The sequence below is a fragment of the Ostrea edulis genome, chromosome 1 (assembly GCF_947568905.1).
Source record: "Ostrea edulis chromosome 1, xbOstEdul1.1, whole genome shotgun sequence".
Taxonomy (NCBI): Eukaryota; Metazoa; Mollusca; class Bivalvia; order Ostreida; family Ostreidae; genus Ostrea; species Ostrea edulis.
Window position 1 is genome coordinate 93,235,009 of NC_079164.1, and position 16,051 is coordinate 93,251,059.

Sequence of the window (16,051 nt, forward strand, 5' to 3'; positions counted from 1 at the left end):
ATATCTAAGAACCTCCCTCTGTATGATATAAATATATCTAAGAACCTCCCTCTGTATGGTATAAATATATCTAAGAACCTCCCTCTGTATGATATAAATATGTCTAAGAACCTCCCTCTGTAAGATATAAATATATCTAAGAACCTTTGTCTGTATGATGTAAATATATCTAAGAACCTCCCTCTGTATGATATAAATATATCTAAGAACCCCCCCCCCCCCTGTATGATATAAATATATCTAAGAACCTCCCTCTGTATGATATAAATATATCTAAGAACCTCCCTCTGTATGATATAAATATATCTAAGAACCTCCCTCTGTAGGGTATAAATATATCTAAGAACCTCCCTCTGTATGATATAAATATATCTAAGAACCTCCCTCTGTAGGGTATAAATATATCTAAGAACCTCCCTCTGTATGATATAAATATATCTAAGAACCTCCCTCTGTAGGGTATAAATATATCTAAGAACCTTCCTCTGTATGGTATAAATATATCTAAGAACCTCCCTCTGTATGATATAAATATATCTAAGAACCTCCCTCTGTAAGATATAAATATATCTAAGAATCTCCCTCTGTATAATATAAATATATCTAAGAACCTCCCTCTGTATGATATAAATATATCTTAGAACCTTTGTCTGTATGATGTAAACATATCTAAGAACCTTATTGTGTACATATACAGTTAAGTATGATTATTAGCATATTCTCCTTAAGGAACAACAGAACCATACTACTGTATAGTAATTTAACATGCAAGCATTCCTAGGTAGTGCAGATTCTAGTCTGTTTAAAGTCTGAAGTAGAGTGGGACACGAAGCAGATCAAAGTCACATGGAAATAAATAAGAAAACAGAGAACTATTAGGGCCATGATCAGTCATGTAGATATGCAAGTATTTTCTGGTAGTTCAAATTCAAATTTGATCAATTCAGGGTCCCCGAAGGTAGGATGGGACCACAACAGAAGATCAAAGTTTTATATGAGAACAAACAAGAAATTAATTGACACAAATTCTTTTCAAAAGGAGCAGGGCCACACTAGCTGCAGATCTGTAGCTTTCTGAGAAAATATTGGGACAGACCAGAGTCTCTGCAGATCTGTGGCTCTCTGTGACAGACCAGAGTCTCTGCAGATCTGTAGCTCTCTGGGACAGACTAGAGTCTCTGCAGATCTGTAGCTCTCTGGGACAGACTAGAATCTCTGCATATCTGTAGCTCTCTGGGACAGAACAGAGTCTCTGCAGATCTGTAGCTCTCTGGGACAGACCAGAGTCTCTGCAGATCTGTAGCTCTCTGGGACAGACCAGAGTCTGCAGATCTGTGGCTCTCTGGGACATACTAGAGTCTCTGTAGATCTGTAGCTGTCTGGGAAAACAATGGAACAGACCAGAGTATCTGCAGATCTGTAGCTCTCTGAGAAAATATTGGGACATACTAGAGTATCTGCTGATCTGTAGCTCTCTGGGAAAATATTGGGACAGACTAGAGTATCTGCAGATCTGTAGCTATCTGGGAAAATATTGGGACAGACTAGAGTCTCTTCAGATCTGTAGCTCTCTGAGAAAATATTGGGACATATCGATCTAGGGCCACACTGAATCATAACCAAATGAGTTATGAAGAGTGCGAGAATGATTTTATAAAGATTTTATAACCGTTACTTTTGAGTATGAGTACGATTTAGAACACAAAGTTCGAGTATGAATACGTGCTCAAAAATGTTTTCTATCCTCTAGGCCTGGCTATTTGATGGCTGATTTGTAAACATTAGAAAATGAGAAATGGTCTCAGGTAGGAATTCTGTAGATGAGACCATGAGAGAGATCTGGTTATTATGTGGCTCCTGAACATAAAGAAGCCACGGAATGGTCCCATATACATGCATGAATTCTGTAGATGAGACCATGAGAGATACTATGTATCTGGCTATTCTATGGCCTCATAACATCTTTTTAAAAACGACGGAATGGTCTCAGGTATGAATTCTGTAGATGAGACCTGAGAGATACATATGTATCTGGCTATTCTATCGCCTCGTAGCATCTTTTTAAAAAGGTATGAATTCTGTAGATGAGACCATGACAAATAGAGGAGACCATTCGTTTGTTAAAAACAAAGAAATAAATAATCGACTATGTTGATGATATAGTATGCACAGGTGTTTGTCTTTCGGATTTTGGAAAATACAAGAAATGAAATAAAACTATGAATCACCATTAGAATCATTCAGCATACAGTGATAAAACCTCAGTACAGTGTGATGATACGGTAGTGTAGTTATGTGATATAAACGTTGTATTAGGCTAATTACATACGCACATCAACATCAAAACGAATTTTAAAGTGATTTTATAGCGCATTCACATTTTTTAATTTATCATTTTATTTTTCACAATCCGGAATACTAACTACTGTTTACATTGATTTGAAGGTCAATATAAACTGAAAGTAATACTACGTGATCGTGGTCTCATCCATAGTCTTCGCATGTTAATATACATAATGTACCTCGTGTTACGCAAAATGGAGTGACAAACGTACGAATGTCGGTTAATCCGGCCCCAAGTCATTCTGGCCGACTCTATCGTAGTCCCCATATACTTTTTATAAATATTTTCTGTTTACAATTCATGTAATGGAAAATACATTTATGAATAACGAAAGATTGTTTGAATAAATAAAAAATGTATTAATTCATCAAATATAAATTAAAGCAATACAAGCTGTAACTGACGGTGAATGAATGGAAAATAAAAGATCAAATAAAATAACATAGACAATGTTGTAGACAAATAATTCATGATCTGAAATACCATAATGGGGTTTTCTTCATTATTCTTTAAAAAATACAGATGTTGTTTCCAATTCATTTGCAAAACTTTATAAAGTTCAAACCGGCCTGACCCCTGATTCTGCTTATGAACCATAACTTGAAGATAGATATCTACAGGAAATAAAAATGGGCATGAAATTTATATCAGTGATTGTAAATAAGAAGACAGTAATAGTTTTATAAACCTAAGGGCCGGATTGACTGGGGCCGGATCAACTGGGGACGGAACGACTAGGGAACAGATTGGTTTTGGGGCCGGAACGACCTGTTACACAAATGAATATGTATTTACTGTCGAAATACAAACGGACTTTTATCACTGAATATTGTGAACCTTTTCTAATAAACGGAAGAAATAATTATTCATCCGCCTTCGGTGCGTTTTCTTATCAGTAAATTAATGTGCATGCAATTGTTCTTCCCAGTTCTTAGTCAGTAACTTAATGTGCATGCAATTGTTCTTCCCAGTTCTTAGTTAAGTAATTACAATTATAATTACAATTGTTCTTCCCAATTCTTAGGTACAAATATCTGCGTCTTTATTTGAATTTATGTTTTCTAAGTATTTTGTTTTATCAGTTCATTATGATTTTTCATACATGTCCTGCATGTTTCCTGCCAATATCTGTACAAAAATAAAGTATAAAAAATAAATATAAAAAAAGATCTTACTATAGCATTTCCTCATGAAATGTACCAATAAACAAAATTTCTAAACATTTTCTACAAATAAAGACAGAAAAATTTGCAAACATTTTGCTTACACCATGATAATTGCTCAGAAATGTTTTTTATGTTGGGTATTGAAATATTCCAACTCATTTCCGTAGCGAAATTTATGCAGCGACGTTAAAAACTTGCATTTTTACGTCGCTATTCAACCTTATAATTCGATTGTAATTTCAGCTTATAAAATGATCAATACATAAAATATAAAGTAGAATGACCTTAATTATATTGAGTACACTTTTCTGGTTCCATTGGTACCAAATTCATGTCAATGCGTTAACAAATAAAGACTATAGAGGTGTTTGAACTACGGAAACTGGAAAATGACAAGTATAACCCATACCACAGCCAGAGGATTAAATCATTTTAAAATTCTTAATAAATTCGTCTGTCTATCCTAGACACCATTGCTTGATGTTCTGTGGTAGCAGACTGATAAAAAAAAATTAAACGTAATGAATGATGCGACATATATACACATGCTTAAAGTCCATAGTATACGCTTGCCTGTATAATTTCGTGTTCAGAAAAAAAATACTTTCAAAAGATTAGTATTGTACGTCGACGGATTAATCCAGATTAACAGTCAGATTAACCGTTATTTATATTTGTGCAAGTGCGCCAAGGCGTCCAAATCGCCATGATACTGTAGACCTATATACAGAAAGGTTTTTACGACGATGACGAGTGGTAAATAGAGCTTTGTTTTTATTTGGATTATTTTAACAAATTGTTTTAGGTTTTACAGTTTTAGTATAGATAAGGATGTCGTATTAAGTCATGTTACAATGGGTAGTATAAAATCGTAAATACTAGAATTATTTAAAATTTATAATCTAGAACTGTTCATGTATTTGTCAGATGATGGTGTCTTTTAATGCCTATAGTTTTTCTTTACAACGGTGAAAGTAGTTTAAGAGGTAATGTTTATGGAAACTGGTTGATATTTAATGAATTACATACATTTTATGACATTAGATTCCGTATTACAAAAATGTGAAACAACTATTAATCAGCTGATAGATACTATGTGATCCAGAGATACTCCAAAGTCTAATTAAAAATCTGATGAAAAACTTTACTTAGTATAATATATGTACATGCAACATTAACACGGATATGACAAAGACCCGAAATTCACAATTTGGTACATCCTTTTCTACTTTTCTTAAATATGCAGTTAGTTTTTATACCCTATCGTTGAATACTGAAAGAATTAAACCCCACCTTATTTGATTACAGGGAGCTCTATTTCTACATTTCATTATGTGTTATAGGGGTTAGATTGCATAATAATATCTATGTGATATATACACGTGTTCTTGCATGTTTTTTTTTCTCTCGAGTCATTTTGACTCCCCACTAGTTTTGTCAATTACAAAATAAATTTCCTGTTTTCATGCCTTTATCAAGTAACAAGCAAAAGCTGCTTGGCGAGATAATATTAACTACTAAAGGAACATAGCAATGCCAGTAGTTCTGTGACATCACAATGTCTATAGTTCTGTGACATCACAATGTCAGTAGTTCTGTGACATCACAATGTCAGTAGTTCTGTGACATCACAATGCCACATCACAGTGTCAGTAGTTCTGTGACATCACAATGTCAGTAGTTCTGTGACATCACAATGTCAGTAGTTCTGTGACATCACAATGTCAGTAGGTCTGTGACATCACAATGCCACATCACAGTGTCAGTAGTTCTGTGACATCACAATGTCAGTAGTTCTGTGACATCACAATGTTAGTAGTTCTGTGACATCACAATGTCAGTAGTTCTGTGACATCACAATGTCAGTAGGTCTGTGACATCACAATGCCACATCACAGTGTCAGTAGTTCTGTGACATCACAATGTCAGTAGTTCTGTGACATCACAATGTCAGTAGGTCTGTGACATCACAATGCCACATCACAATGCCAGTAGTTCTGTAACATCACAATGTCAGTAGTTCTGTGACATCACAGTATCAGTGGGTCTGTGACATCACAATGTCAGTAGTAGTTCTGTGACATCACAATGTCAGTAGTTCTGTGACATCACAATGTCAGTAGTTCTGTAACATCACGTCATTGGTTCTGTAACATAAGACGTTAATTGGTGTTATCGTTATTTGTATTGTTTTAGGTTTAGACAGGTACATGTTAATTGGTGTTTTCGTTATTTGTATTGTTTTAGGTTTAGACAGGTGTTATCGTTATTTGTATTGTTTTAGGTTTAGACAAGTACATGTTAATTGGTGTTATCGTTATTTGTATTGTTTTAGGTTTAGACAGGTGTTATCGTTATTTGTATTGTTTTAGGTTTAGACAGGTGTTATCGTTATTTGTATTGTTTTAGGTTTAGACAGGTATTATCGTTATTTGTATTGTTTTAGGTTTAGACAGGTATTATCGTTATTTGTATTGTTTTAGATTTAGACAGGTGTTATCGTTATTTGTATTGTTTTAGGTTTAGACAGGTACATGTTAATTGGTGTTTTCGTTATTTGTATTGTTTTAGGTTTAGACAGGTGTTATCGTTATTTGTATTGTTTTAGGTTTAGACAGGTGTTATCGTTATTTGTATTGTTTTAGGTTTAGACAAGTACATGTTAATTGGTGTTATCGTTATTTGTATTGTTTTAGGTTTAGACAGGTGTTATCGTTATTTGTATTGTTTTAGGTTTAGACAGGTGTTATCGTTATTTGTATTGTTTTAGATTTTGACAAGTACCTGTTGGTTGGTGTCATCGTTGGATCAACAATGTTAGTGATCTGCACATGGCTCATTGTGGATTTCTGTATGTTTCATCGAGAGAAAGTGAATCATAGGAAAAAGAAAACAGGACTCTTCTACAGTAAGAAAACCAAAAGATTGCAAATGCACCATGCATCAATATATTTACCAGCGCCTGCGCCCGATGACCCTCCTCAGGAAAATTCATCGGACCCTTCGTCAAAATCTCCAAGATGTTTATCGCCAATTCAAAGGTCTTCATCTCCGTCAGCAGCCAATACACTCTCTCCACTTCAAAACAAGATTAAAAAAAAACTTCGAACGCAAGCAAAAGGCGGTCATTCGCCCAGAAACCTGCAAAAAAAATCGTCCAATGAAAAGGGCTCTTTCAAACTCTCTGATACTGAAGAATCAGAATTGTTTCCAGTAATCAACGATGGCAGTGTTCCAGAAAAAGAAAGCTTATAAAATGTCGTCAAACACTAAATGACTGTAGAGTTCCCATTCAAAAATAATTAAATACTTGATCTTTTATTTCAAATTACTTTTCATATTCCATATCTGTCAACAATCAATATGTTAACGGCTTTGTGAAAGGAAAACGACAAAGAAGAGTTAAACGAGCCACCTTAAATGCTCATTAAGGTACGACTTCCCAAGATAAGCCATGACATGTGCATTGTACAACTAAACACGTTACATGCCTCAGGGTGATTGCATATTGATTTTACAAACTACAAATTACATAATTATTTTGGTGCTGTTAGAGGCACACAGATGTGAGCTCGAAATAGAAGATACCACAGAGTCGTCCACTTCTGCTTCATACTTAGATATTTTATTGAAAGTAAACATTAACGGCAAAACTGACAACTCAACGGGATAATTTCAGCTTCTCCATCGTCAACTTCCCATATTTATGTAGCAATATTCCATTATCACCTGCATATGGTGTTTATATATCTCAACTGATTCGATACGCAAGAGCTTGTTCTGCGTATGGTCAGTTTTGAAATCGAGGCAAGCTACTGACAAACAAATTGATGTTAAGGAGTTTCAACAGTCTCGATTGAAGTCAGCATTTCGCAAATTCTATGGGCGTTATAACAATTTAGTTCGTCAATACAACCTATCATTGGGTAAAATGCTGTCTGACGTGTTTCATAACGATTGCTAGGCCGTTCTTGGCACTTTGATTTTGACTATGGATAACTCCGTTTACCTGATCAAGATATAGGGCTCACGGCGGGTGTGACCGGTCGACAGGTGATGCTTACTCCTCCTAGGCACTTGATCCAACCTCTGGTATATCCAAAGGTCCGTGTTTGCCCAGCTCTCTATTTTGTATTGCTAATAGAAGATGAGATTGATCTCTGTTCGTTATCTTCACCTTTCTTGTATATGCTGTAAATGTGAGTGATATGAAACTGTTGTGTTTCAAATGACGAGTTATACTGGTATTGCTCCCTTTCTGATCGAATTTTCATGGATTTCAGTATATGGTCGCAAAAGACCCTGGAAATTAAAAATGGCGTAGACTGTTCCTTCCCCAAGCACTCGGTATAAAAAGTGAATGATGCACGTCTGTAGAATAGGAACTTTATAAATCTGGCCGAAATTCTCGCCGGTCGGCGACAAACCGTTCCTTGGTATAGGATACTAATTGTCCCCTGAATGTTGTTCTGTATATCAAGAAATGAAGATTTATTCTTGTCATTCAAAGATCAAGCAGTTCCATCGCCAGTAGGAAGAAGCAATTGTCTATGATGTCAAAAAGTTTTGACTTTGGTTTATCGTGAGGAATGGCCGTGTAAAGTGTCGAAAAGTCATACGTTTTGATGTTGTTGATTTGATTGATTGATTGATTGATTGATGTTTTCCGCCACACTCAACAATTTTTCAGTTTTCTGGTGGCGCCCAGTTTTTATTGGTGGAAAAGAGAACCCAGATACAATGTACCTGGGAAGAGACCACCGACCTTCCGAAAGTAAACTGGAAAACTTTCTCACTTACCGGCGCGAGCGGGATTCGAACCCGCACCGACAGAGTGTGATTTTGAGCGCGATGCTCTAACCACTCGGCCACGGAGGCCCCTTTGTTTTTTTTATTGTTTTTTTTTTTTATAATTTATCTATTTTTTTGGTTACATACAATACATCAAACACTTACACAAACATACCTTTCATACATGCATACATGCTTCAATCTCCCTGTGGTTTAGGTTACTTGCTGTACAATAGTGAAAGTAATAATAATAACAATAATACATGTACTAAAAATAATGACAAGTACATGTAGTAATAATTAATCAATTGCAAAAATATTTTCCCACTTCATCCATATTTTATCAAAGTTATGTATTTTAAATGTTTGAATTGCAGCATATTTCTCTACATGATATTTAAACTTTAAGTGACATAGTAATCCAACAAGATTTGGTTCTTTATTCTGCATTAAACAGATAAATATGTATTGTTTAGCATATAGAATTATAAAGTTTATAGCTTTATTATTTAAAGACAGTGGAATTTCACCAAATATTATATTTGACACATTAAAACCAATTCTTTCTGAATTTTTTCTATATATATGAAGACTTAACTCACTCCACAATGTTTGGGTCTTATTACACGAAGTAAAAATATGTGTTATTGTTTCAATATTACTTGTACAAAATCTACAGAGATCATTTGTTTTAACACTAATGTTTTTCAAATAATAACCAACAGGAAGAATTCTATGTAAAATTCTAAACTGTAGCCACTGAACAGAAGAATCACTAGATGTTTTGAAACAAATTTTAAACACATCTTGCACTGAAATATCATCTACTCCATATGAAGATAGTTCAGTTTTCCACTTGCCCATAGAAGTTGGGATATCTTCTTTTGCATTTAAAATATTGTAAATAATATTAGAACATCTTTCATGTAATAAAACTGGTTCAAAAAATATAGGCATACATGGATTAACATTTTGTTTGGTTGAGTGTCTATCAATTGACAGACATTTTAAATATTTTGAAATTGCAGTAATAATGCTATTGTATTTCATTACACATACTTCTTGAAGATTGTATAAACACTGAAATTTTTCTATGGTATGGAAGTTACAATCAGTATCAAAAAAAATCTTGAACAGCTTTAATCCCCTTTTCATACCATTTCTCATAAAACACATGTTTTCCCGCAATTCTAATATTAGAATTGTACCACACTGGAAATTATGAAAATTATTTTTAATATTTGGAAGATTTTGACTAGTCTTCAAATAAAAAAACCAAGCATTAAAAACATTCTTCCAAAAAACATTGCTTTTAACACATAATTGTTCCACAATAAAACTATCTCCAAAGTCATATAATTTCTTTAAAATATCATTTCCATACATGGCAAAAAAAATATTCATCCATGGTTTCTGACAGTTGGACCTAGTAAGCCTTTTAATCCAAGAGCATTTCAATGATGTAATAAAGTTGCTTATATCAACCATCTTGATACCACCCGATAAATAGTCTTGTGTTATCACAGACCTCTTAACTTTATCTACACTAGATTTCCATAGGAATTCAAAAATAATTTTGTATAAATAAGAAATTGTTTCTTTCTTTGGAGTAGGAAGTGATATAAACAAATGATTCAATTTTGGAATAAGCAAGGTTTTAATGACAGTAGCCCGCCCAATGGGAGTAAGAATCCTTCTTTTCCACTGTTCAGTAAGAGCAACAATATTTTGGTATTTGAAGGCCGTGTGATTTTGAGCGCGATGCTCTAACCACTCGGCCACGGAGGCCCCTTTGTTGATTTGAGAAAAGCTTTGCGATTTCAAGTTTACTAAAAGTTCTTTAAAATTGTTTAGAATCCACATTCGTTTTACACCACTTCTGGCATATGTAGTGGCACAGCACGTTTGAAGTTTCTCCTTCACAGCTCTTAATATTGTCGTGAGGAGCAAAGATAGAGACTTAGTAGAATACTTACTGGATCCAGCAATGTATCTTTGTAAGGGTTTTTATGAAGTTTAGGAATCCAGTATATGTACGGTAACTCATATTCATCCGACCCATTGACTGAGATATTAAATGTGTCTAAAACTGAAGCATGGTTTTGAAGAATTTCATCTTTTGAACGGGCAGTTGGAGTACAAGTACGATTACCAAAAGTGGAATCAATGCCATATTCGTTTAAAATACAGTTGCAATAATGAGCCTTACAAATACAATGTTGTTACAAGCTTTGTCAATTTTAATCAAAAGATATTCCTCATGTAACCTAATTCTTGTATCACTTTTGGCTTACTAAACACAGAAGGATAGATGGTACGTACTTTTGTTTTGATGTGTCTAATGCGGGATTTTAATATTCCTCTTCAATACATGTATACTTTTAATCCATTCTGACAATGTATCAACTGAAGTTCTTCTTTTTCATATTTAGCCTAACGTCTGGCATAATCTTCGACATAATTCATAATAGAGATGAAGTTCTGTCGCCAATTGAAAGACTGAGATTCTCTGTATCTAGGACCTTTTAAAATAAGTTATTTGAGGTCCTCTGAGTGAAATATTCTCGACGAGACGTAAAAACAATCTATCATGATTTGAACTGGCTTTCTGCATGTCTGAAATGTATTATTGATTCTAAATTAGAATTTTATTTCATTTACATTATAACTATACGTATAAACGTAATGGTTAACATTGACACATCATCTGAGTAGTTATACATCCGGGTACTCCGTTATCCTCCCACATAAACGACACTTTCACGCCAAAATCAGAGCCGACGAGAAGCATTAATATATATGTTGTAGAACTCGTTTGTTAATCGTCGTAAAATAAATCAAGTTTAAACTTTAAAATCAAATGAGCAGTTATACTATAGGTTGCACAACATCAAATATACGTTTAATGGCATTTCGTGTATAATCATAAATTCACAATATAAATTCAGATTACTCATAAGTTTGCCATGTTTATAATACGTAGGTATTCTTATATACTTTATAATTGTTTCTGTAAATACAAAATGTATCTGATGGGAAAGTGTTTTTTGGAAAGAGACTAAATGGAGACAGTGGCGGATCCAGGAATTGCGGTTACGGGGGCGCCACTTTATGAGGCAGGGGGTCTGGGGGTCGCCTTGAGGCCCCCAGTGGGTCCAGGGTGAATCCTTGTTGGGGGCCCAGCGCCTGGATTTTACAGATTTTACAGAGCTTGAAATATGTCTCCTATTTAACCATTTGTACTATTTTCTATCATTTTTTATAAGGTGAAATTAATAAAATGACGCAAATTTTAAGGGTTTTTGGAAAAAATTAAGTTCTCCCAATAAAGTAATTCAAGAAATCAAAAGATTTTGTCATTTGTTTCTCCGGGAGTGGAAGAAATTATTGCTTCTTTTATCGTTTAGTACATTTTTATAAACAAGATACCACGATTTACCTTAAATTTGAAAATTTAAATCCACCACTGAGAGAGGAACTGAAAGTATGAGTATAAAAGTATATATTTATAATTGTATTATAAATGAGATTTGACATTGGCATGACATATTTATTGTTTAAACAGATATCGTTAATTTCCTAAACATATCACAGATTTTCTCTAATCTATATTCTGAATATTTACAATTTTTCGACAACGTGTCTTTCTCAGTCAAACATCTCTCGGTAATATTTTTTTCTAATACAATTGTTTGTTTGTTTTGGTATACTTACATGCAAGAATATATTGTTTTAATATATGTACGATTATCAAATAGTTTAACACAGAAAGTCTATTAAACTATGATTGAGTTCCTTTGAGAAATTCCTTGACATGCATTTTTTTTTTTTACAACAGATTTAAAGGAAAATATCAAACAAACCTAAATCGGTTGGGAAAAATTTCTTTAATAAAAATACATACGGTATAAAACTTAAATTCCATGTATCAAGGGCAGACACATCTTTATTTATTACATTGGTAAGGGTGGGTAGGGGTACAACTAGGCCTACATCATTTTTAGGGATCAAGAATACAGCTCAATAAAACACGTGATCATAAACCGTTCCTCAAAGAAGGTCCCTAAAATTCACCATGGTCAAGACTGTAAAACAGCTAGATAAATTTTGAATACCCGTTCATTTTCGTGCATTTATGGTCTTCAATATTTAGTCCAAATGATAAATAATGCAACGTTTCCCGATTAAATCATAAAAGAGTTAAGTATTCATGACCAAAATGATTTTCTTGAGCCTTTACCATCTCAACGTTGTGGTGAAAACAATTTGCTTCAAGTCACGCGTACGAACATGTGTTTTCATTCAATGAAGCGTTCCGAGCCCTTTTTCATACAATTTTCGGTATCATGATGTAGATTGCATATTTAACTCTCGTCAAACTGAACATTATTGAAACAAAATGTGACTTAGTATAAGTATATTTAAAAGACTTTTGAAATATACAGTGATCCTTAGGAAGACTTTTCTCATTCATCGTATATTCAGGAAGCAATTATCGTGTTTTCTTCGCCAAGACATTGCTTTGGGCATGAATAATAAATAATGTTGCTTCTTGTGTATTTTACTGTAGGTAAAGAATTACTTTTCTTGAGAATGAATGAGCTTGAGCTATTTTTTGGAACTAATGATACATGGATTTCATTTTGGTGATGTCAATGCTTGGTGAGTATTTTCACTATCTATAGCGAGGACGTGTACATGTATTTCGTGTTGACGAATTTGCATCGTAAAAGCAATAGTTGTGTTTTTTCTTCTTCTGCAAAAGGATATTTCATAAGTATCTTAACCTTGATTAACACTATAGACAGATTTTAGATTATCCTTTCAAATATCAATTACAGCTATTTTGTTAATCATATTCAAAGATTATTAATTATATTCATGATGTTTAATCCTTCAAACAATAACATGCTTTAATTCTTGTTTTATCGGGTGATGACACACATTGCAGAAAAATATCATAATCCACGATAAAACAACAAAGAAATACATTTTATTGTTTATATTTTTATGTATTTAAAAAAAAACCAAACTAGAATATCATATGGTTGGCCCATTCGTTACTTTAAACGGAAAAGCCAATACACCCTTTGACTACGTCGATAATAATTTTACGGCAGTTGCATAACATATTGCATAATGTCAACACCAACATGTATCTTTCCTAATCAGTAAAGTACCAGGCTGGATTGAACGCATTCAAACTCACAAACAATTGACATGCTAAAACTGAAAAATTCACCATCAAGACCACTGGGACGATTGTTATGCTTAAGATTCCTCAAAAATGTCACTTGTCGAAAAATGGGAAATACCTCCATGCAAATATGTGTATACATGTGCGGAAAATGAATAAATTTCCTTTCGGTCTCGATGGCAGAGGCGGCTGTAGGTATTTAAAATCATTAAAAAAAAATTCAAATTAGAATTAAGATACTTTTTATCATCTCCTTCCCATTGCTTTTGGTTTTACTGAGACATGGAAATGCAGAGGTACATGTTTCACGGAGATTATCTAAGTATCATACTGTATGCACGGATAAGAACTACTTAAAGCTTCAGTAGAGCGTTGATAACGGTGCATATTACGAGACGAAGCTCAGATAATGAAAAAGGTGAAGATAAGGAATAGTGACCAATCTCATCAATCTTATAAAGAATATAGAATTGATAACAGGGCATAAACGGACCCTTGGAAACACCAAAGGTGGGATCAGGTGCCTAGGGGGGATATAAATCCTCTGTTGTCCGGTCCTACGCACCGGTCACACCCGCCATGAGCCCTATATCTTAAACGGGGTAATAGTACATGTAAATCAGAATGTAACGAACGGCTTAAGAATTGGTATGAAACAAGTCAGGCTGCATTCGGTCTAATGACAGGTATTTGCAAAATAGATCATTATAACGATCATAAAATGTTCTGCCGTTAAATGAATTGTTGAAAGTTCGATAACATCAACTTATCTGGGTTAGAATAGGCCCTCAGTACCCCTTGCTTGTTGTAAGAGGCGACTAACTGGGGCGGTCCTTCGGATGAGACCGCAAAAACCGAAGTCCCGTGTCACAGCAGGTGTAGCACGATAAAGATCCCTCCCTGCTCAAAGACCGTAAGCGCCGAGCGTTAAACAATATACAACCAACCAACAGACTCCATGACTTTATGAGAAAGAAGAAATGCATAGAAGACGAGTAAGACCACAGGGGCTAAGCCCGTTTTGAGTCAGAATTCTGTGATATCATAAATCTATATTCTCTCCAACAGAACGCCAAGACGTCTAGTACAGAAACGTTAGACGCCTCCATACATGGATGAGTGAAAAATTCTCAATTGAGACGTTAAACAAACAATCAATCAACTTGTTTTAGTAGCCTGTCTAGGTTTATGAACAAATAAACAATAGTAAATCAGCGCCCATAGATATTAATGTCCATGTAGTTGCACTGCCACACCACGTCTGTAAACTAAAGATACTTAGAAAGTTCAAACACTAGACTGTGGAATAGTTATGTGTAAGGTGAAGATAACGAACAGTGAGCAATCTCATAACTCCTGTAACGAATATAAAATAGAGAGTTGGGAAAACACGGACCCCTGGATATACCAGAGATGAGATCAGGTGCCTAGGAGGGGTAATCATCCCCTGTCGACTGGTCACACTCGCCGTGAGTGCTATATGTCTTGATCAGGTAAATTGAGTAATCAGTGTGCCCAGAGCGGCCTAATAATCAGTATGAAACACGTCAGACATCATTTGACCCAATGGTAGGTTGTATCAAACACGGTCAACATTTAAATGAAAAACATTAAATACATTAAAACATTTTTTAAAAATATCACTGCGTGTATACTTTCAGATCTTGAGAAATATCAGCTTGTTCTTCTGATCGTAGGATCTACAGTCTGTGTAGTCGTCACGTGGCTGATTGTAGACTTTTGTTTATACCGCCGTGACAGACGAGCAAAACGGCAGAAAAATGACGATCTCTTGGATTCACTTCCCAATAAAACACGCATGCTCATTCCCTACACCAAAGATTCGTCAATACCTACCACTACTCAGGTGGCTGTTCCGAAGAGACGGACAAGTTTTAGAAAATTTCTAAATTTTTTCAGTATTAAAAAGATTGAAGAGAACGAGAATGAAACAATAGAAGAGGGGAAACGATCAAAAAGCCTTGATGAGGATAGCCCCAATGAGAAACCGTTACTCCGGCGCTTTACTGAAATATTTTCCAACAAAGTGTCCAATTTAAATGATTCCAAGGTATCCTCTAAGGAGGACCATAAGGATACTTGTTTATCGTCCGACAGAGAAAACGTGGAAAGTGCAGACAGCGGAAATTTTTCAGAGGGCAGAAGAGATGGAGAAACAAAGTGGAATAGTGACTTGTATGAAGCAGATGGAGGAAAATACGATACTGGCTTCAATGATTTTGAGGAGGAGGGTATGAGAGTGCTGCCACAAAAGAAGAAATCAAAAAAGAAGAAAAATGAAAATCCCAAAAAGACATTTTCTCTACTACATCACAGATATATCTGAAAAGTAACGTTGCATTTGATACTGTGTATATTGTTTTATAAAGAATCATCAATCTGTATTGTTTAATAAAGAATCATGTCACAATTCCTTTCGACGGCTGGAGATTTTGAAGAATGTTCCTTTAAAGAAAACGTGGGATGGAGGGGGTGGGGGTGGGGCGGAAGAAAATAGAATTATGAACCACTGTATCAATATACACTCTGCAT

At 34.7% G+C, this 16,051-nt stretch overlaps 2 protein-coding genes across 2 annotated transcripts; both read left to right on the forward strand.

The window, feature by feature from the left end:
- Window positions 1–4,066: 4,066 nt before the first annotated feature.
- Window positions 4,067–6,831, forward strand: LOC125673701 (uncharacterized). The gene is made up of 2 exons (XM_048910405.2): window positions 4,067–4,266; window positions 6,281–6,831. Exons 1-2 carry the CDS (start codon window positions 4,257–4,259, stop codon window positions 6,763–6,765), a joined length of 495 nt encoding a protein of 164 aa, XP_048766362.1. The 5' UTR covers window positions 4,067–4,256; the 3' UTR covers window positions 6,766–6,831.
- Window positions 6,832–13,674: 6,843 nt separating this feature from the next.
- On the forward strand, window positions 13,675–15,845 carry LOC125663777 (uncharacterized). Its single transcript, XM_048896179.1, has 2 exons — window positions 13,675–13,693; window positions 15,160–15,845. Exons 1-2 carry the CDS (start codon window positions 13,675–13,677, stop codon window positions 15,843–15,845), a joined length of 705 nt encoding a protein of 234 aa, XP_048752136.1.
- The last annotated feature ends 206 nt before the right edge of the window (window positions 15,846–16,051 follow it).